Genomic DNA, 24138 nt, shown 5'->3' on the forward strand with positions numbered 1-24138 from the left:
GGTCCAGACTGCTTGAGGTGGGAATGGTGTGACAATGGCTCTGAGGCCCCCAGGCCTCCACAGTGATGGAGTTCTATGGCTTCCAGACGCCAATCTGTTCTGGGATGATTGGATTTCCAAGACAGATAGTGGGAGTTGGTGGAAGTGGGGTATGATTCCTGGTCTTTGTTTTAGGCAGCAATATCCCGTCACCCGCTTGCTCATGCACTTACTCATTAGAGTAGTTCAGGATTTAGCCAAGTTCAGGAGCAGCTCAAGTGGTTCCTGAAAGCTTCCACTGATGTGGGGCATTGGCTCTAAATGGTAGAGGGTAGATTATAGTTAGTACTGAAGAGGGACCAGCCTGAGGGTCCAGGTCACAGAGATGCCCTAGTGGGAGATGTATATATCTCAGGACTGGAGTGAGAAATCTTCAAACGGATGAAAGAGGGGCTGAATGGGACTGAAGGGATGAAGTTTTCTCAGTTTGAGACTAAGTCACATGATCCCTATTCCCAGGCCTTGAACCCCGGGATACAGGAAGTTAGTGAAGTTACAGGAAGTGATGTGATCTGTGGGAAGCAGATAATATTGGTGACCATTGGTCAAGGATGGTTACATCCTTTTAGTCTATTCGTTGGAAAGGCTTGGATCTTTTGCTATCTAACCCTCCCAGAAGCTTGAAGCTGATCAGGTGTCACAAGCACATGATAGGAGTTGGGATGGCTCCCAGGTGTGTCTGGGCCTCTCTCTGCAGGGATTAAATAAATGCTTTCTCTTTGTACCTGAAGATGTCTCTGATTAGTTAATTTGGGAAGGGGGTCCCACACATCTTTAAAAAAAACACACATACACACAAACACATACTAAGCCTACTTAGCTGGACCCCAAAGCAAAGTTGATTTAATATTAGAATTATTAATGATGATGACTATTATTAATAACAGCATTTACATAGTGCTTACCATGAGCCAGACACTATGCGAAGAAATTTACAACTAAGATATTTCATTTTATCTTCTCAACAAACCCTAAGAGGTAGCTATTATTATCTTCATTTTAGAGCTGAGGAAACTGACGAAAAAGAGGTTACATGGCTTACCCAGGATCATATAACTACTAAGTATTTGGGCAGGGTGTGAACTCACGTCTTCCTGATTTCAGCCCATTACTCTATGAGTTGCACCACCAAAAATGTCTTTATTGCCATAGTTTTATATTTCCTGACACTTCACATGTTTTTTTTTTTAGCTATTATTTAATGACTACAATAAAATCTTGTGCTAATGCTCTAATCTAGTTATGAAGTTTAAGATAAAAAAAATACCCATTTGAGGTTATTCTCTTCAATAATGGTAATATCACTATACTAATCGTAAAGCAATCCAAGGTAAAATTATTTTGGGAATACTAGATTAGATTATCACTTCAATTTTTCTACAGCTCTGAAATGGAAAGATTTCCTACATACATGCTGAATACAGATTAAATCAATAGACCAGAGTATTGAAGGTCATATCCAATCTATTAATCAATAGGATAATTCATTTAGACAGTGAAATGAACTTCTCCAGAACAGGCATCTCTCCCAACCCCAAGAAACAAAAAACAATCCAGAAAAATAAAATACCATAATATCAGATAAAGTACACCAAGGTGTTAACATTATATTGCATTAGACAATGTACTGTTCCCTTAAGGTCTGTTGCTCAATTAAGTTCTGCTCAGAGTTCTAAAGAAAAGCTGCAACTATGAGAGACTGTTTTTCAAGGTTTTATTCTTTAGCGTTCCGAGACAACCATTGTAGAGTTTGTAACAAAGGGCAGAAATGTGCTGTATGATTATGAGATAAGTATTAGTTATCTGACTGTACTGTGAGACTAGTTGGTGGTATTGAACAGCTGTATTTTGAACTGATTCATTTAATACTATAATTGACGTTAATTGATAATAGTACTATAATTGATATTAAGGATTAAGTAGCTGAGCAGAGATTGTTGTTTTTGTCCTTTGTTCTTGAAGAGGACCACATATCAGGGAGATGATTCCGTGACATACAAGTGAATTGGATTTATGAGGGAGGGCTGTGCAAGGTCACTTGCCTCCCTTTCCCCTCAAGAGCCATCTGGATCTAGTGGCCAGATATAGATCAAGACAATTGGAGCTGAGCAGAGGAAAAGACTAGAGGAGGCAAAGAATTATGAAAATCAATCAGTGGATCAAGTAGTTTGGCAATGGAAGTATCTTATAATCGGTCATTAAAGAACATACATCATTAGGAACTTATAAGAAAGCCATACTCATCAGGGAACTTTTATCTGTGGTTCTTGAGAAAGAAAGAAGACATTAAAGTCTTCAGATCCAGAGTTCTAAATTACTCTGTGTGGATTTTACTCACTCATGTGCTCCTTTGACAAGCTTCTGTGTGTGTCCTACAGGCACTGAGTACACTGGTGGGAGAGTGTGGTTTATATATGGACTGAGACAAATAGATAGATCACTATGTACATATATCTCATGCATTTAAATTAACAGGAAACCTTATGTTATTTCTTTTGCTTTATTACATATTATTATGTTTTAACATCTAAAGGCATCATTGTGAATTGCTTATTGTATAAAAATGCATCAATGGGGGTTCAAGCTCAAGTGCTAAAGTTATTAGTAGAAAGAGCATTATCTTTGTAAAAGCTTTTAGGGAATTTGAATGTAAACAGGTGGTAGTCCTTCTCTGGAAACCTCAATCTGCAACTGAGCAGGCTGGAGTGAGGACAAATAGTTACCCATACACCCATGTTAAGAGGCATGAGGTACTAGAGTTGATGTGTGCACCTCATGTAATCCTATAATACATTACATGAAAATAATGAGAATAATTTTTGAAAAACAATCTCATGGCTTTACAATTATATCATGCAATCTCATCTAACAACTGACTAAAGGACAATGAATTGTTTTACTCCTCTGAAAACTGTACTAATGAGCTAAAATCATATCACCATCCATTTTACTGGACATTTGTCTTTCTTTTTATTTATAAATCAAGATTAATAACATGTTTTGCAAAGAACTATTGGGGGGAAAAACCCAGTGGTTACTCTTAGAGATTAGATAATCAAATTTATATTAGCTCATAGACCACTGTTACTAGCTAAGCTTTCTTACTTTCAAGAGAAGGAAACGTGCCTAGCCATTTATAAAGGAATGAAATATCCATATTTGCAATTGCAAGGCTTGTCAATGGATAATCAAAGCAATTCTCTGAAGAACATTCTTAATACCTCTAAAACTTTTCAAATACAAAATCAGTTAAATATAATAACAAAAAATATTATTATATACTTTGTCCTTTGGACTCAAAAAAATGTTAAAAGGGAATATTATAAAGGAATCTGGAAGGACTTCAGGACTTTTAGAATAAAAAGCATGAGTAATGTCTTGAATTATTAAAAAAAAAACTGCTAGTTTCCACATAACTGTAGCAGACAACTATATGCATGTACAAGAAACATACAAATCTACTAGGTTTCATTAAATTAAAAAAATTCGACATGATTTTGAATTTAATATGATAAGCTAATTTTTTTCATTCTATTATTTGAAAACATATTACAGGTAAGTCACTGAAGAATACAAAGATGGATACAAAGTACTCACAGACCAGTGGGAAAAGTAGGGTGGGTCTTCACCCAAATATAGATAATGGTGCATAAACTAACAACTGATAAAAATCCTTTTGTGATTAAATTAGAAGGTATTTATTTCTCTTTTCCACTAAGAAAGGAGAAACATAGATCAAATAGATTTCAGTTACCTAGAGGTTATTCCTCAATTCTCACATGTTAACTACACATCATATGTTGTCAATGCTTTCTGAATGCAGACTCCTTTACAGGGAGAGAGCTCTCGGTGTTACATGGTTTCACCAGACAGATTAATATCTAATGATGATACTATACTGTCATGACGAGGAAAATTTAGAGCTGGTCTATTTTGATCACAACAGGGAAGAAATAGGAATAGAGTGAAATTAGAAAGATGAAGACAGGATTTAGGTTAATTGTAAAGAAAACATTTCTAATAATTAGATCCATTTCAAAGCGACTTTCAGAACAAAGTCTACTTGTTGGAGATTTCACTGAGGTGACTCCTGTTTAGATGAGAGTTGAATTAGATAGTATTTATCTGAAGTCCATTTCAATTCTAGGGCTCTGTGATTAAAATAGCATTTGTATAATCTTCTGAGCAAATTTCTATGAAAAATATATTACCAAGTTTTCAATTTTGCCTTTCTATGGTGATACGGCAAAGTGGGCCAAAAGATTTATACTCCATGATTTAGGATGGTGGAAAAAACATTAGAAAAACAGTTAAAAGACCTAGGTTCAAATTTAGGTTCTGCCTGTAACTTGCTATGTGATTGTGGATTTGACTTCTTATGTGCCCTGGTTTCCTCATTATAAAATAATGATGGGGACCTAGAATTATTTCCCAGGGTTCTTCCTTCTAGTTCTAAGTCTGTGTTAATCTCAGAATATCCAGGGATGATTTATATTTAATCCAACTTTCTCATTTTACTGAAAAGGAAACAAGCCAAAAATATTTAAGGGCTTTACACAGATAGTAAGTGGCACATATAAGATTCAAATGTGAATCTTCTGGCTCCAAATTCATTGTTCTTTTTAGGGTACAGCACTACTCCTTCAATCTTAAAGTTCCATAATCATTGTCCCCAAATGACTTTAAAATGCAGGGCAGAGGTTGGTAGTCTCTCCTATTCAAATAACACAACAGAATTGAAAAAAAGTCTGAAAAGAGAAAGTACTTTAACACAGGATCTATGATTTTGCTGGGGTAGGTGGCTTCTTTCACTGATGCATCACATCAGTGTAGACTTTTACAACTTAATAAATAGCTTCCAAGATCTAAGAGCAATATAAAAATATATTGCTGAAAAAATTCATTTCCATGATACCATGATGCTGTTGATCCCTCTTTGCATTTGGCAAGGATGGTCCACAGACAAAACACTACTAGGCCTATAACACAAAAAAAGCACTATTAAAAATGCCATTACTACAATTTGTAATCAACTCACCTGAAGCTGAAGGAAGCTGATCATAGTCTTGAGATATCCTGTTTGTTTTGACATTTTCACTTGTTAATCTCCGAGCAGGAGGCATAGGTACTAAGCCATTCGCTGGATCAAAAAAGGGATCTTTAAAATAAATACAAAATTCTAATGAAAAACAATGAAATAATCATTTTGTTTACTAACCTCCCCCTCTCTCCAACTCACTAAAAGTTTATAACCTTAAAAAAAACCCAATTAGTCCAGGCTTCAAAGGCTTTAAGAAAACTAATTAGGAACACTAATAAACACTATTCTATACGTTCACTCATTCCTCTCTCAGGAGATTCTCAATATTGACTATTGATGGGATATACATATACTTAAATCTGTTAATTAGCCATAAGGTATATAAAGGTAGAAATGTAACTTTTAAAATCTAGCACTATAACTTAGTATTGAGCTACAAAAACTGGGTGATAGACTCAGGCTCCCTTGTACTTACATATAAAGTGAACTTATTAGAAACTCTGCTACTCTTCCTGTAAAGTTTTGATTATAAAATCTGATTCTGTCTAACTTTGATGGTTAAAGTTGGGGATAACAGGAGAAGGAAGGCTAGATGGAATTACTGAATGTTATAAATTGGAAATTCTAGATTTCATTGTTTTTTAGCATAGGGAAAAGCCTCAGAAATAATGTAAACTCATTTTATAAAGAAGAAAAATTCAAAGTTAGGACGCAAAATTCTTTACTCAAAAATCTCTTAGTCATCAGCAGAAGCAACTTCAGAACCCAGGAATCTTGATTCCAAGCCCAGAGTCCCATTTATTATACCCTTCTGCCTCCGAGTTTTATTACTTTAAACTTTGTATAGATCCTGGAACCAACAATTAAAAATGTAGGTTTCAATGACAAATCTTGTCAGGTCAGCTTTAAAGTTCTCTCTTTTGAGCTTCTGTGAGAACAACTAAATTCATTTACTCTCAAGTTATTTTGTTGAAAATAAAACATCAGTTACTATATATGTAAGCTTTATCTGTTTAAGAAGTTTGAGCTTACATCCTCAGTCCTTTTATGTTTTGCTATCAACTATATACTATTCAAACATGAGTGAGAACAGAGATAAAGATGAGCTTTCTTTCTAGTAAACCAATTTTCTATCTTTGGGAAAAGTATTAAATAGAAGGATTGCCTATTTTAATCTGAAGACCCAGGAGTTCTGTAAATAAACAAATTAAGATATAGTTTTTCAAAATCCCACCTTCCCAAATATTTAAAATGTTGTTGGAGAACTCTGAAATAATTTGATAAAAAGCATGTTGTGATAAAAAAAACTATTGGCGTTCAATTTAGTTATTCTTCTAAAATGTGTTTGGCTCATTATAGAACACCATAAATAATTGTATTAAAAATGGCTTTTTTCAGTGCTCCAGTGTTCTTGGATTTGATGTTTATTTATGCAGACTTAAGGAAAAATGTGTTCAGATTACAAGTCCTTGCCAATATATATCAATGCCCCATTAAAATCCATTATTAATATATTATTAGATGCCACCAGAAATCCTACAATTGTTGTAATGTTCATTTACTCCCACCACTCATCCAATTCAAAACCCATTTCTAGATGCAATGACTTTTGCATCTTGCTAAGGCAGGAGCTGTACACATGGCTAATAAACTGAGTCTTATGTTTGGAAAAGTTCATATTATTGCTCAGTACTTAGTATTCAAGCCTTAAGAGACAAGAGCACATATTTAACTCAACTGGCAATGCAGACTTGAGTCTAATAGTATAGAATCATCAGCTAATAGCAAGACCTTCATTTCTATATTAAATATAATATTTTGTACATAAAATGTACAAAACAAGCACTTTGCCCATATTTTCTTGTTTTGCTTTGTAATGTTATGTGTATCATTACCCTCATTTTATACATAAGGAAACTCAGGCTCCAAAAGGGGACAAGCCTTTTCTAATGACCACAGAACTTGTCAAGGCAGAGAGGTAAGATTCAAATCCAGATTCTGCTGACTCTGTATGTAGAACTTTTTTTTGCCATATTGCATGACCCCACTGATATATAGAATGGCTGAAGGACAGCAGATTATTAAAATATATTTTCTAATTTATAATCTTGAGGTAAAATAAAATAGAAACAATGACCATCTTTGATACAATGTAGTACAAATGGTAGACATTTAAATGTTTGGTGAACAGATTACTGTACCACGTGATGAATTTAATAATATGGAAAGCAATTTGTATAGATATTATTTGTCATAAATTATAATTTAATATTTCCTGTAAAACAGGAAATTTGCTATTTCTTATAAATCACTATATATATACACACATACATATATGTCTTCTAAATATCTACTAAATATCTTCTTATATTATCAAGAAAGTGTGTATATAAATGTATGTCTATATATATATATAATATATGTATGTACATGTATATATAATATGATATAATATATATAATAATATAAGAAGACATTTAGTAAAAGTAAAACATTGATATGGAAAGATATGATATTTATAAATAACTGAACCATGAAAGGTTCTACTAGATAGAACCTTATAATTATAAGACTTTTTTGAAGAAATTGTCAAAGCATTCCTGCAATAGACAGGTTACTATTTCAAGGAGCAATGGCTATGCTTCTAGTGGAAGATTTCTATAAGAGAATAATGGGATATAACATAAGAAGGTAGCTAGGGATCAGGTTTTGGAGGGTCTTGAAATCCGGGAAAGCAGTCATGTGTTTTCTTCATATGTTAACACTATCTTTCTTTTGGGCCTACTCTATATTTTGCCTGTCTCTTTACACTAGCTTTAAATTCAATTCTAAAACTATAATCCTATGAGATGGAATAAGACAAAAAAAAATCATACTGCAAACTAAAAATGAAAAAACAATACATCAATGGACTCAGATTTTTTTTTTTTTAAAGACAAACACAATTAGTTTACTATGCAATTAAAGGTTACTATGTTTACTAAGATTACATAATTTACTATGGAGTTAAAGGACAGCAAGTTTACCAACAAGATAACTGAAAGGCAGAACACAGTTACTCAGTGTTGCTTAGGAGAGAAGGATAAGATGCTTGGATATTTAAGTTGATGGGAGAAGATATCACAAGAGAGACAACTGTTCAGACTGAATAGAGCATCAAGCATTAGGCACTTAATAATTAATCTCTCTCTACCTTCTTCCTTTCCTTTCTTCTTCCTTTTTCCCTCTCTCCCTTCTCTCTGTGAAGATAGTACAACTGTGCCTCTAATGTGGATTTCCAAAAGAACATTATTGGCAAAAATGATTCAGTCCAAGGGTTCAAACTGAGTAAACTGGTCCTAAAGTTTCAAATTTTTCAATCTTCTACACAGAAGATAAAACTATAGAATATGAACTTATATTTAAAATTATAAATAAGACTGTGAATGAACATAACAACAATGCAGGTGGAAATCAATATTATTATGAAAAATTGCTTTGATATTTTCCTGTAATAAAAGCTTTAATTTGCATTCTGTTTCTACTATGGTTTAAATGGAATTAGAAACAATTTCATGAAGGAAGTAGCAGAGTAAGAACAACAAATAGTATCATCCATCTTACAGAAATGAGTAAAGTGAAGGTGACCATAATACAAAAAGAACTAAAGTTTTGTCAAGGTCATATGAATTGATAAATAGCAGTCATGACTTGACTTCTGAATCCATGCCTTAAGCCTTAGCTGTTTATTCTTCATCTTTAATGGACTTTTATGATGAATTATGATGGATGGAGAGCTACAAACAATTATACACACAAGATGTCATGTAATATTAAAATCTTGTCTGCGTGTCTGTTAAAACTTTCTGTTCTATAGAAAAGATGGAACCTTCAAACATTAAGGCAGGTTTTTTGTTTCTTTTTCGCTTAGGCAATTGGGGTTAAGTAACTTGCCCAGGGTCACACAGCTAGGAAGTATTAAGTGTCTGAGGTTAGATTTGAACTCAGGTCTTCCTGACTTCAGGGTTGGTGCTCTATCCACTGCGCAACTTAGCCACCCTATTAACACAGTTTTTAAAAGAAGTCATTCTAATCATTCATCTAAGCACCTAGATCATACCAAATATAATATAATAACTTGACATATTTGATCAGGCCCATAAAAGATGACAAATAAATATTTACTCAATGAATGCTTGCAGATTGAACCAGTATTTCTGGGTAGGAGGAACAAACTAAAAAACCAAAAACCAAGCAAACTAAAGAAGAAACTACCCTCTCCCCAACTCCCATTTGTTTAGGGAAAAGAGCATGTGTGGCTTAAGTATATTATTCGTAGCATCACACACCACATAATCCTCCCGCCCCACTTCCCTTTTAATTAGCTGTGGTGGTTGTTTGTTTTTTAAGTGACTTGCCCATGATCACAAAGCTAATCAATGTCTGAAGCCAAATTTGAACTCAGGAATGAATCTTTTTAAGCCCAGCACTCTATCTGATGCACCATAATGGCTGCTGTTTTTTATTTTATTTTATTTTGGTTTGTCTTTTACTACAACCACAAAAAAAGAAGCAAGAACTTTTAAGTCACAAGTTTTTTTAAAGGAAATCTTATATTGTTCTTCTCAAACAATCTAAGCAGAATGAAATTCCCAATCATGGTGAGGACACGTAAGTCACAGATAGTTGCTGAGGGATGATCTGAATTGAGGAATATAAGATTGTTTGGTACCAACCTAGTTCTGAAAGCACAAGGCCCTAGAGTATTTGGGCACCGACTTATATTCAGAATTTTTTTTTTTTAAGTTAAAACCTAAGGCTATACAAAAATATTATCATTAGAATAAGCTGACAGCAATAAAGTGAATGTTGTGGAAAATGTAAGTCTGTCCCTTACTATTTATTTTATGTCTAAATATCCTGAGCAGCTAGTGGCTCAGTGAATACAGTGCTTGGCCTTGAGTCAAAAAGACTAATCTTCCTGAGTTAAAAATCTGGCTTCTGGCATTTACTATCTATGTTACTCTGAGAAAGTCACTTAATCCCATTTGCCTCAGTTTCATCATCTGTAAAATGAAATGGCAAACTACTTGCCGAGAAAATCCCAAATGGGGCATGAAGAGTCAGACATGACTGAAGCAATGAATAATGAAAACAAAATTTACTTTTAAAACTGGACACAAAATGTAGGGCCTTCAAATGGGGATACAGTTATGATTATAATAACTAATGAATCAAGGGATGCTAAATAAAAGGAATTCAGAAAAACATAGAAAAATTTTGTTAAACTGATATAACACAAAGAAGATTCAAGGAACCTAAATAGAAAATGAGCATAATAATAGAAAACAATAAAAGAAACTATCAGAATTCATCCTGATGCAAGTATTAATCTTGACCATAAAGGCTTGATGATGAAACATACCTACGTCTTCCCCTCAGAAGAGAAGTGATGGGCTATGGAATGAAACACAATGTGGTTTCTCAAATTTCTTTGTTACCAAGTATATTCTAATGGCTAGGGCATGTTATTAGGAAGTCATAATTATGTAAAAGAACAGTATGCAAAAAAAATCAATAAAACATTAAAAATCAATAAAAGTATCTTTTTTAATGGTTTGTTATCTGGTTATGTTAGCAATGTGATACTTTTTGATCTAGAAAAATAGAAACTGGGAAAAAAAGTGTTAATTTTAGCTAAACTGCTTGTATCAAAAAAGCTACAATAGTATACTATCACCACTTTGTGGCAACATATTCAAATTGCATGTCATTTTGTTAAGCAGTGAACTGATCCAATTTGGAAGATTAAATGGTGACATGAAAATTAAGAAATAAATGTCATAGTACTTGAGTAACCTTTCCAACAAACATTTTTCAATTATAGAATCAAGTTAAAAAGACAAGACAAAGAAATTCTCAGTGTGACTGACAGTCTACGAAGGAAAATCATTTTACATCACAGACTTCAGTTAAGTTATTCTTGTTTTCAAAAGTTAGGATGGGCATTTCAACCTTTATGGTTTTTGGTTTATATGGTTGATTCTTAGGTCTGCACCCAAGAAAATATTTAAAAAAATCTATTTCCATGGTTAAGCAAGCAATCATATCAGTTTAAATTTCAAAATACATATTTCATCAACACTAACAAGGTATATTGTTCCAGCTTGTACAGTAATGATCATTTTAAAAGTTAATTCTATCTAGGAAGTAAATTTTTTCTTAATATTGCCAAATGAATAGTATTTGGAAGTTTCTTGGTCTGAAAACAAAACACTAAGTTAATTCTTCTAAAAAGCCATAAAAATTGTTGAGTAAGACAAATTACATGAGCTATCAATAAAAAACAATATAACCATTATTTGACACAATGGAAAAATTAATATTTGTAAACATCTGCAAGTTAAAAAAAAAGTTAGTTGTTCTAAAACTAAAACTATTCTAGTACTTTGCAAAGTATTTATTAAAGAGACTTAAAAATTCAAAAGAACTGGTTTTGTCACAAATTTGTACTGCAACCTTGAACACTGCACTTAATCTCATCTGTCCAGTGAGGTCAACTAGATCTTGAAGGTCCCTTCTAACTAAAAAAAAAAACCACCTATGATTCTATTTCTTTCCTCCTTTCTACTTTTTAAAAGTTTCTTTTGTTTCAAAAAACAGGTTCTTACATTTTTCTGATAGCTAACAGTAAGCAAATTGTGAATGTCTGAAAGCTATCTCTTCAGAAAAAGAGATGTTTCTATCCTCAGTTAAAGAACTGGATTTGATTTTTTTCCTCTTACCTGAAGGAGGAAGAAAGAGATCGTGTCCTGAGGATGGCCGGCTCCCAGAGCCAGGAGGTTTTGTATGTTCAATGACACTATGTCTGGCAGGAGGTGGGGGTGGTGGGAGGGATGGGGGAAGGACATCAAAAGCATCTTCACCTGTTTTCAGAGAAAAGTCAATACCATAAGCCCAACTTTATTAAGAAAAACATGGTATCAAACAAAAGTTACAACTGATTTTCTCTTGCTCTTTCCAGTCTCTCATTTTTAAAATCTAACAGTTCACTGATTCTGATAATGGAATCTTTAAGTCTGATTGCTTGTTCTGGAACTGTGTGTGTGCATGTATGTGTACAAAACTCATACACACAAAATGATTGACCATTAATTCCTATGTGTTCTTTTCATTTCTCAGGTGAATTTTTGCAGTGTATGCAATTTTTCAGCTTTTGGAATTTGCAGCATATAGCTACAAATTTTAAATATGAATAAACAAAATTGAACAAACATTTACTGCTAAAAGTCTGAGTGTCAAAAATGTTTCTCCCCGTCTGCCCTATTTATTGCCACTGCTACATTATTCTGCAATGTAACTGTTCGATACAACAAAAGAATGTCAACCATTCCTTTGAATTAATTTAATAGGATTTAATCTTTTTAGTCTAATTGCTTTATTTTACTAAATAACAGCTAAAACATTTCAAAAGATATATTCACAAGCTACTGACATGGTAAGTCTCTTAAAGAAAGAACAACTAAGTTTTGAAACTATTTTCTTTTGTGTGGTTCCAGGATTCATAATAACTGATACTCAAATACTGCAAAAACAAACTGCATAGTCATCTAATTAATGATTTTACTAAAAAGAAAAAACAAAACTATATTTTTAAAGAAAAAAATAATGTTCCCAAATATCTTCATCTAGGTAAACTAGTAAAAATATTGTATGTAATTACATCTATATGTACAAATGTCACTATATATGAAAATATCTAAGTATACATATATACTTTATTACACTATTGAAAAATATACAGATATAAACCTTTGTAGGTCATTTTATTTTTATATATAAAAAACCATATAGAGATGTATATTTAATTTTATGTTATAGTTAAATTTATAATTACAGATATCCTACACCAAACCCTTTTCCAATATTTCATCTTGGCATGGAGATGACTCAGTGAGAAAATATTGATAGGTTCTAAAGAGGAGGGAAGCCTTGCCAGTTCTGACCTATTGATTTCAGAGAACTGAATGCTGGCTATCTGGAGACCAACTTAGCGATGTTTGGAGTGGTTCACTCCCAGACAGGTGGCCAATTGCTGATGATTTTTATTTAATCCAAATAATTTACCAATACTGTCTTGTAATGAAAAAAAGGTGAAAATCTATATTGATGGAAGAAGGACTCACACTGATGAAATACTGAATCTCTTAGCTGTTGAGCTAATACATTATCCATATATATATGAATTTAAAATGCGAGATTTGATAAAACATTCTCTACTTGATAACAATCTACATTAGTGTAACATTCTCTTTGTACATGTATAGATAAGTTTCAACAGAGTTTTTAATTATACCAACTTTTAAGCTGTGATGACTTTTGTTAGCATAGGTCCACACTGAATGGGGATGCTTTATTTTCAGCATTCTTCATTGAAAAATTGGAGTTTCATTTCCATCAATCATAAATACTGTTCAATATGATAGTAAATACACATCTATATTTATACATATACATGTCTGTCTAGATACACATCTCTGATGAAAAAGCTTCCAAAGATACTCAAGTCGGCTTCTTTTTGAAGTAAATGGATACAGAATAACAACACAAAAGACTAGAATGGAAAGGGAATAGAAGATATAGTTACTTCTCTTTTTACCATTACCATATCTTATAGTAGCACAGAACCTAGAGCTCTCTGAGATCCCAGAGGCTGAGTTTAACTACTTCAGGAAGCTGATATCCAGAAGGATTAAGTGACCGAACTTTGTTCTAGACCTACAAAGTGTCTAAAGGCAAAATTCAAACCCAGATCTTCCTGACTCTAAATCTTGTGCTCTATTTGAATAATATCTGGGCAACCTACTGGGGATGTTTCTGCTTGAAATCACCCTAGCAACAGCTTCTGATTCTCAGATCCATACCTTTAGTTCTCTAATATACAGATTTTTTTTTCAATTTTCCTCCTTCTACTTTTGTTCTTGTTACTGCTGACACAGCTGGACTTTTAAAAAGCTCATTTGCCAGGAAAGTAGCAGCAGAAACAAAGATTCAAAATTCCTCTGAGTGCAAGTTTAAAAATATGTTTGTGTATGTGTATTAAAATGGTTCCTTGACAAATTCTAAAACACTGCTGTTGATACAAGGAACATCTTCATGTTAAGAGACAGGTATCCTCTTCTTACAGAGAGTTTTCCTGAAGAGCTCAAAATAACCTAGCAAATATTAATTGTCCTGTCAACAAATTTGTGTTAGGTAGTGGGAAAAATCATTATTCTTTTTTTTTTTTAAACAGACTCAGACATCAAGGAAATAAGGAATTTGCCTACTATCACAGGGTGAATGATAAAACGATAAAACAAGGAAGAAAGGAAACAAGTATTTATTAAGTACCTAATATGTGCCAGGGATCGTGCTAAGTGCTTTATAAATATTATCTCATTTGATTGTCACAAGAACCCTGGGATGTGATAATATTATTATTATCTCCTTTTTATATTTGAAGAAATTGAAGCAGAATAGTGGTTAAGTAGTTAAGTAACTTGCTCACAGTCACAAGTTGGTAGATGTCTGAAGCCATATTTGAATTTGGATATTCCTAATTCCAGGCCTAGCTTTATAGTACCATGATACTCAATTGCCTGAAATTCCAGTTTCTCTACTCTTTTTGATATATGTGTAACATCAGGTTCTAATCTGAAACAAGAGATCTGAGATTTATGCTTTTTATGTAGATATGTCAATCATTAAAATAATAGGGAAATAAATTACAGCGTTAATCTGTGGAAATGATTGAGAATTGGGTCCTGGAGCCAGAGAGACTTGAACTCAAGTCCTACATATAAAAGATACTGCTTATTCACTCAATCTTTCAATGCTCTGGATGACTCACCAAGATTTTAAGTTGTCAAGAAAGTGCCAATTTGCCCTGGTAAAATAGATTTCCTTATTGGGACCTCCCTAGATCAATGAAATCATAGATCTAGTCCACAGTTCTATCCTTAGGGATGTATGTATTTGACCTTTATAAGAATTCTACACAATTAAGAAAACTATTTCTTATGGCATTTATAGAGGCCATTAAAGAGTTCACTAAACTAAACATCAGCTGCACATTCATTTACATCTGATTAGTTTAAAAATATCATAGTTATTTATATTCATATTTTATATATACACTTTGCACAAACTGCAAAGAAATATAAATATTATATCATTTATATATTTTTTCACATTATATGACATGAGAAATTGGTATTTATTTTTCCTCCTACCTAATGGATGTCTGTCTAAACATACAACATTATTCATTAGTAATCATGGCTTTAGAAGCGTGAGAGTCACTAACACTTATAAATCCTATCAACCTTCCAAGGAAAGGAGAATGATTAGTAACACTTTAGCTAAATGTCTAACTTGGAATGCTGAAAAGATGCAATGTGTTTAAAAATTTTGTTTGTTTTATAAAAAAGTCTTCAACCTAATGGTGGGATGAGAAGATCATAATCAGAGGGCGTCCTGTTGAGTGAAGAATCAAGCTTTGGATTGTCCCGGGATGGAGGTCTGGCAGGTGGTAATGGCACTGGAACAATAGCTGAATCAAAAACATCTCCTAGAGGATAACACAAAATCTTAGTGTATTTTTAGTACAATAAATTGACATAATTTTGCCTTTCAATTCTACCATTAAGATGCTAAATAAAGATAGGATAATTTTCATATATTTACCCTTTATATATATGCCTAATTCAGGGGGATTTGATTTCTTCAGCTCTGATGAGGTACCATGTATTCCATTCATTATACATTGACCATTCTCACAGGACCTGAGGGTAGAGGGGGAAAAAAAGACATGACTTATTTCACTATAACTAAATCCAACTTTAAATTTATTTATTTACTCTGAGGTAACAATCTATAACAAAAGTTGAGAGGAAGAAATAATTAACTCTTTTTATGGAAAAAAAAGTATACCTAAAATACTTTATATGTCCTAAAAAGCAAACTTAAAAAAGAAAGGGTTATTTTAAGAAATAGTGTCACTCCTTAAATGAAAGTAAGGATTGCAGTGGCTTTGCAAAAGAACTTAGACAATAAGAGTTATCAGTAGATGATACAGCTCTAGAAATCTATATTTGTTAAGCACTAAAAATGAACAATCTCTATCATTCTTAATTAGTAGTTTAAAAAAAGGCTCCTGGCCTCTTGCAGGAGGTTAAAAAATGCTTATTGGTTGTCAGATATATTTTGTTTTTTTTTTTTTTTCTTTACAACATAAAACTTTCCAAATAAAAAAAAAAAAAACTAGTTTCCATTATAAATTCAAAATATAAACCAATAATCATTGAACCAGCAAATGAGATGAGAGAAAAACATAGAAAGAAGTAAATTATATTACACAAGGGATTCAATTCAATGAACATTTATTAAGTGCTTACTATATGCCAGGCTGTGTGCTAGGTGCTTAGAGTAAAAAAGACAACGTGAAAACAATCTGATTCCTGTTCTCAAAGAAAGAAAGGAAAGAAAGAAAGGGGGAGGGAAGGAGGAAAGAAGAAAGAAAGGAAGAAAGGAAGGAAGGAAGGAAGGCAGGAAGGCAGAGAAAAAGGAAGGAAGGAAGGAAGGAAGGAAAGAAAAAAGGAGAAAGGGAGGGAGGGAGGGAGGAAAGGAGGAAGAAAGAAGGAAGACAAAGAAGAAAAGAGGAGAAGGAGGATATAAGCATATCTTCAAGAAAGACATCAATTAGACTTGAAAAAAATGCCAGGATCTCCTAAAAAGATCAGATTCGAGTAATGGTTATTCTCCTGCTGTATCAGTTAATTAATACCAAAAGGAGCAGATATCAGAATACAAACAGCATAAACAGCCTAAGCCACTGAAAGTACCTTATGAAAATGAGGAAGGATGAATATATGAAATTTAATACTCTGCAGATTCAGTTTTATTTATTTTTTTCTTTTCATGAGGTACTTGTTATAAATCTGTACAAAGGTTCAATCATTTTACAACAAATATGATTAACAGAAATGAACCCCATGAAAATATCTCTATAGTTATAAGCACTAACTTATTCCATATAATATTTGATACAAGGTAAGAATTTCATAAGTGCCTCTTGGATTTTATGCAAATAGGTTTGGAACAGTGTAGCTTTAGTATTAATGTGAGGCATTGACAACATATTTTAAGAGGGCTCTAAATAATTTCCAGATAGTACCGTTGAAGTGAATGAATGATGTAGTACTACACGGTAACTTTTATGATCTCACATACTAGTATCACTGTCTCTTGCCCTTTCAATAGAACTGAGGAATAATGAATTCTTTTGTGAATTGCTACTTTCACAAAATCTACAGAAAATGTAGGCAAACTAAACTGATTCTTACAACAAACATGAATGGAAATATATTTAAAAAGAGTGGAAATTTCAATATTTAGAACAAAATAAGTTCTCTGTCGGAAATGCATTCCATGCACTCTGGCAGGTCATTCTCTTTTGGATGTTAAAAAAAAAAAAAACTGGTTTATTTTAAATTCATTGAATAGATGAGGAAACCTAGGTCAGGAAAGGTGAAATGATTTGCCCAAGATCACTGTCTTCTAGCTAGAACATTATAGCCAGAATATAAATTATTTACAATCTCTAATTCATTCTGAGACTCACTTTTGACTATTTTTATTTTATTACAGATTTTTTTTTCTTCACAAAGCCATTAAAGGCTTTGTCAGTAAAAGTTCCAAACAAAACACATTAGTATCACAAACTTGAGTTCTATCCCTGTTATAGAATGCTTGTGGCCACCAGGCTGTTGATAATCCTGTCTTCAGAAAGATGCATTTCATTTAACTATTTAAAACTACCTCCTCTCCCAAATATACCTAAGTTCTCAAGAAAAGGGCTTGCTTCTCTTGAAGCCCCTTCATTTTTTCTTTTCTTATTCTATAAAAATGGCAACATAACTTTGTATGAATTGAGAATGAAGTTATCATTCTACTCCAGCAAATGGTTTTGCATTCATTTGGATGGGTTTTAAAGTAAATGGTAGATTGCTGGAAGCATCAGGGAAGTAAATCAAGTATCCATGAGAAAATTTTTTTTAAAAAACCTGATATTTTATGCACACATAAAACTAGGTGAAATTGAAGAATACAATTAGGTTGAGGATTATTAATGAATTCACTTTTTGAATTCAGTTTCTTCTTCCAACCGGAAGATATGAATCCTTATCTAAAAACTCTTCATATTCTCAATGATGTTTGAACTCTAAAAGTAGTTGCCTCTCCAAAAAGCTAAGGATAACATAATTTTAGTGGGAATAATGAAAAAAAAAAAAAGAATTTTATGTCAGTATCTGATCTCTGTAAGCCTGATGAAATTTTAGTTAATGCAAACTGCAGGGATCTAAGGATGTGATGCAGTATTGTGAACAGCAGATACTTTTTAGATGATTTAGTTTCATTTATTCAAAATTTGAATGGAGGCAGCTACGTTCATAAGTGAAAAGACATGAATATAAAAATTCTCCAATATATAATAAGGACAATGTTAAGGCACATTTACATAATGACTTTCTTTATACCATTTCAAAGTTTCTATAGATACTCATTCTTCTTGCAGAGGAAGGTATGCAGAACAAATCCCAAGCATTGAAATAGTTTAGTGAAATTGTACATATTGTACATGAGCAGAATCATATTAAAGTATGAGCTACTTTTTTCATGGAACAAAACATCCCATTATACCCACCAGTTAACTAATTTACTGTAATGGCTTCCTGATTAATGAGATGTTCACATCTTTTAGTTCACTCTGGAATAAGGGTAAAAAAAATAGAAAACATAAGGGAGGATACAAATTAGCCCAAGAATTCAACCGTTTCTAATGAAAGGTAAATGACCAAACCCCATAAAATCAGGAACAAAAGAAATGATGTCTATGAAGATGTAAGTTGATAAATGTTGTATCTGTTCTTACCGTACAGCAGGCTTTATACTATGACAATGAAGTGGTTGTGAGCTCAGGGATACAGGATGGGATGAAGGAATCTTGTAGTCATCATCCTCTTCCTCTATGTTCTCTTTTATTTTTTCTGATAGACTATTTGTTAAAGGAATAGGACACCTATTAAAAACAAAAATTCTTGTCTAGAATTTGCCTGACTTTTCAGCAGACAAGTTAGATGTGATATATACAAATCACAAAAACTATTCTGTCAATCATTCATATTTCAATTACAGGATAACATCAGAGGAGCTGCTTCTTAAAATTAATATAAATTAATCAAGTTTTTCATTTTTTTGATCAAGATTCAATAGAAAAGGGGAAAAGTATATTTATGTTTATAATTTTAAATGGAAGAATAAGGAGTAGGAGGTGCTGTCAAATCAAACAACAACAAAACAGCAACAAAAATCTTGCTGTGAAAGATGCAGAAATTTTCCCAAAGTCAACTCAATAAAATATTCATTGACAAGGTAACTTTTAAACTTTAAATGAGTAAATAAAATAACAGAAATAGTCCAAATTTCAATTTGCTTTTAAAAAAGGTTTCATGAAAGAGCTAATGTCTCAGGACAATTAGTACTTTTCATAGTTAGGGAATGGTCAATTCAGCTGAAGGATATCTTATTTTCTTTTCCATAAATTTATATTATGAAGTTTTTTTTTTTTTTTAATTTAAGCATGAAATATGAACTGAAGCCACCTAGAGCAGCAGAGAAAGGGAGAACTTTACTTGAGATCCCATTTCCATTATCTGATAAAGTATAATAGATAATTGTTTAAGTCTTCAATTTATTTGGCTATAAGAAATAGAAATTAATAAAATAAGCAAAACTTAACTGGAACATAAGACAATTAAGTAAAACATATGAAAAATAAACTTACAATGAATGATTTATGTGTCTACTTTCATATTCTAAAAAGAATGCAATTTTCAACCACCTTCCATAGAGGGAGCAAGAGTTCTTCTATAGAATGAAATAATTTCTCCTCCCCCTTGATTTCATGTCAATAAGTAATAAAGTTTTTTTTTTTTTAATTATAGAATGGAGACAGATCCTGTACTTAAGAGTATTTTGAGCTAGAAGGAAACTCAGAGATGATCTAATCTAACACCCTTCATCTTAGAGGCATCTTTTTAAAGAAGGAATTTGGAAAAATTTGGAGGACTATATCCATATACTTTAATCTATGAAGTTCATATAGTTAAAAGAAATAGTTCTGATAAGAATTGTAAAGGCATATTCTTAGTATCCCTTGAAAATTTAAAAAAAGTTTTCAAAACAACTGGCTGTGAATTTTGTTTCTTATTTATTGTTTCACTGATAATCAACTTAGAAAATGCCTATACTGATACACGAAGGCAAATTCTAGATTCAACACAGCTGAAGGAGTTTATGAGTTCAAAGTTAAATCTGTAATGATATATGAGCCCTATTAGTAAAATTAAAGTGAGCACATGTTCAGCTGAGTAAAAACACCTGGAGAAGGGAAGAAGGTAGGCATGAAAGGGACACACACACATACACCACACACAGACACACACATGCACGCACACACCGACACATGCACACATATAGACACACCACACCACAATACCATACCCCCCCCCACAGAGACACACAGACACAAACACATCACACAGACATGCATTCACCACACACCAACAAACACACAGACACCCCCCCACACACACAGTCACACATCACACACACCCCACACAGACACACCAACACAGACACAAACACATACCACACACACACATCACACATCCAGACACCACACACAGACACACACCAAACACACACAGACACACCCACTTCCACATCACACACACAAACACACACCACACACAGACACACTTACCAAACCAACACACATCACACATACACAACACATACAGAGAGACACATACACACCACACACACACATAGACACAGACACTACATACACACATATACCATACACACACCACATAGACACATCACACAGACACATATAGCATACACATCACATGCACAGATACACATACCACACACACAGACACACACTAAACACACAAATACACCATATACATACACACAGACATTCCCCCTCCCCCCGTAACTTAGTTTATGTGGCACTGCTTTCTTTGGGGTCAAGAAGCAGGAACTTTGTTCTTCACAAATTCAATGGAAAATATAATCTTTATCCCAATTCATTTTCAATTCATATTAAATTACTATATAAATACTTCTTAGTTTATAAAATAAAAAAGAAATCTGCTTCTCAACAAGTATGCCCTGTACTCGAATGTCAAAACTCAGAAATGTACTAAGATAGGTGTATAAGGATCTACCTTCAAAGAAGGTAGTTATTTCCCTAAGAGCAACTTTATTATCAAGTATATTTCTGATATCATACATTGCTCTTTAGTAATAATTCTCTTTTGATGAAGAAGAATATTACTTCAGATATCTAAGGTCTGAAACCAGATGAATGTGTGAATTTTCCATCACAAATGAATAGATAAAGAATCTTTGAAGGAAATGACAAATGATCCCTAATCATTAAATTAAAATTTTTTTCTCAATTATTGCTCAACTTGACTACTTTGTTTCACTTTGTTATTGGCCCAGATCCTCCTTTTATGTTCTGTACTTCCTTGGATTTCAGAACATTATGTTCTTTGGTTCTCCTTTTATCTTTTTATCTTTTAAGTTTCCGTCTTCTTTTCCTCTTCCTTCTCCCTCTGCCCCATCAACTTTTTCTAGGGTCTGTTCTTGGTTTGCTAGTCATTTTTCTATTTACATTCTCTATTTTAGAAAGCTCATTTACTCTCACAATTAACCCATTTTCCCATCTATGAAGATGATTATTAAATCAATTCATATAGCCAATCATTATCTTCTCCTGAGTTTTAGATCATACTTAACAGCTCTTTTTAGGATATTTTCACCTGGATATTTTTCCTGGTTTGCCTCCAATTGAACATGTTCAAGGCAAATCATTTTCTCTGTGAATTTTGTTTTCTTTTGACTTTCCTATTTCTTGCTATCAGTATTAATAATCTTGCCAGATTTATTCTTATTCTTACACATCCAGTCACCAAGTCCAATTCTTTCTATTTCTGTGATATTTTTCTATCTCCCACCTGGTTTCAGCACACTGTTACAATCTTTGTTCCGTATTTTACTACCTCTGAATTACTGAAATAAGTCTCCTCAGCTCCAATGTCTCTTTCCCTAACCCTAAGTCATCCTACACACAAATTAACCTCACTGCTTATTGAATTTGTACATTTGTACATTGTACATCATTTACAAGCCAAGTCAAATACTACTTACAATCATACCTTACTTGCCTGAGTTGGTAATGACTCTGACTTCACAAAGCCAGGTGCTCTCTCAATATAATTACTGTATATTAGTTGCTTTTTTTTTCCTTCTCTCACAAATGTCAGATCTCTCTAATAGTCCAGAAGTTCTATGTAGGAATGGGTAATATTTCATCTAAACTTTGAATCTTTCCCATACTTCTACATGCATAAGTCCATTATAAATGACTTTCACATTAATCTTTTTGAGTCTAATTCTGGTCATGTCATGCATACCCTTTTCCAAAAATCCCTTCAATGGCTTCCCATTATCTAACAAATGAAGTCCACATTTTTGGGGGGATTGATATTAAAAGTTTTCTTTGATTTGATTCCAATGTATCTTTACAGTCTAATATTTCTTACATTTTGTCTTCTAGCCAATTTAGACTAGCTTCCTTTTCTTAAATGCTTTATGATTTCTTGTACAGGTTCTTCCTTTTGACTTCTTTAATTCCATTTACTTGCATCATACCTATGCCTTCAAGTCTCAGCTAAAAGTGCCATCTCTTCCAACAACATACCTTATTCCTCGAACTAGGAATAAGAAATTAAAAATAACATCAATTTGTAGTTTTCTTATTATATATTAACATGGATAGAGAGACTCTAAAGTGTATGAGAACACATAGTTTTTCTTCTTTTTTATAGCAGAATTAAGGTTTGTATTCAGGCTTTTAAAAAATTTAACTACCTTGTAGTTCTATGACCATATACAACTCACTTAAACTTCCTAAGCTCCAACTTTCTTTCTGTAATATTAGGATATTACTATTTGAAAGGCTTTTATTAGAAAAGCACTTTGTAAAACTCTAATCACCATATAAAGGTGAATTGCTACTATCCCTATGGTACTTAACGTATTTTTTTGGATATAGTAGATATTTGAAAAATGTTTGGCAAATGAAAGGTAAAGTTCACCTTTTACTTTATGGGTCTACCAGAGTCTAAAGTACATCATTTCAAAGTAATTTCAGAGAATTATAAGTTAAAGATGATAATTCTTTAAATGACATTTGTAAAATAAAAAAAAATTTACTAGGGATATCAAGCTAACCAGATTTGTTTTTTCTTATAATAACATTTCATATGTGACTTTCTCACAAGGACATATTACTTAGAAAATTAAGTAATTTTAATATGACAATGTTCAATAATGTCAGTATAAGATTTATGAATAGATTATATTAATAAATAATATTTCTTATTCACATACAAAATCATTGAAAATAAATCTCAAGGAAGCAGGAGGACATTAGTTTATGCAATAAAATGAATAATGCAATAAAATAAAATGAAAAATTTACAAATTTTTCAAAAGTTGAATTTTTTACACAGAAACACCTTTTTTCTCTCTCTTACATAATTTCATTCCTGACACTCAATTCAGGTCTCAAATAAAATTTGTGACAAAAGAAGTAATTAAGTTTAGGACCATTCACCATTCATTCATATGTCTATTTATTTTTAGTAGTGGATAAATGTTAATTTTTTTCCCAAAGACTAATTTTCAATGACTGACTTTGTTTTGTGAAAAGCTGTTGGGTCAGCAGATTAGCAAAACAGAAATGAGATTTGACTGATTCCCAGTTAAAGTTGGCCAAGAATCCATCCTGCAATTTTAATTTTAAATCATAATTTGATATTCTTTTTATAGTCTACAAACATTTACTTAAATGTTCAAAGGCTACATTGCATTGTGAAAAACATTTGTATGTTGTG

General features: G+C 32.6%; 1 protein-coding gene across 4 annotated transcripts in view; it reads right to left on the minus strand.

The window, feature by feature from the left end:
• Window positions 1–24138, minus strand: part of CBLB (Cbl proto-oncogene B) — a 222083-nt gene that overhangs the window by 20220 nt on the left and 177725 nt on the right. The window contains exons 14-18 of one of the 4 annotated variants that reach the window (XM_051985226.1): window positions 19035–19181; window positions 15788–15885; window positions 15540–15671; window positions 11845–11985; window positions 5078–5197 (exon numbers count right to left, since the gene is read on the minus strand). In XM_051985226.1, coding sequence (XP_051841186.1) covers window positions 5078–5197; window positions 11845–11985; window positions 15540–15671; window positions 15788–15885; window positions 19035–19181 — 638 coding nt within the window. The remainder of the gene's footprint in view (window positions 1–5077; window positions 5198–11844; window positions 11986–15539; window positions 15672–15787; window positions 15886–19034; window positions 19182–24138) is intronic. The other 3 variants (XM_051985224.1, XM_051985227.1, XM_051985225.1) reach the window with 3 other exon arrangements.

The sequence above is a fragment of the Antechinus flavipes genome, chromosome 3 (genome assembly GCF_016432865.1).
Source record: "Antechinus flavipes isolate AdamAnt ecotype Samford, QLD, Australia chromosome 3, AdamAnt_v2, whole genome shotgun sequence".
Taxonomy (NCBI): Eukaryota; Metazoa; Chordata; class Mammalia; order Dasyuromorphia; family Dasyuridae; genus Antechinus; species Antechinus flavipes.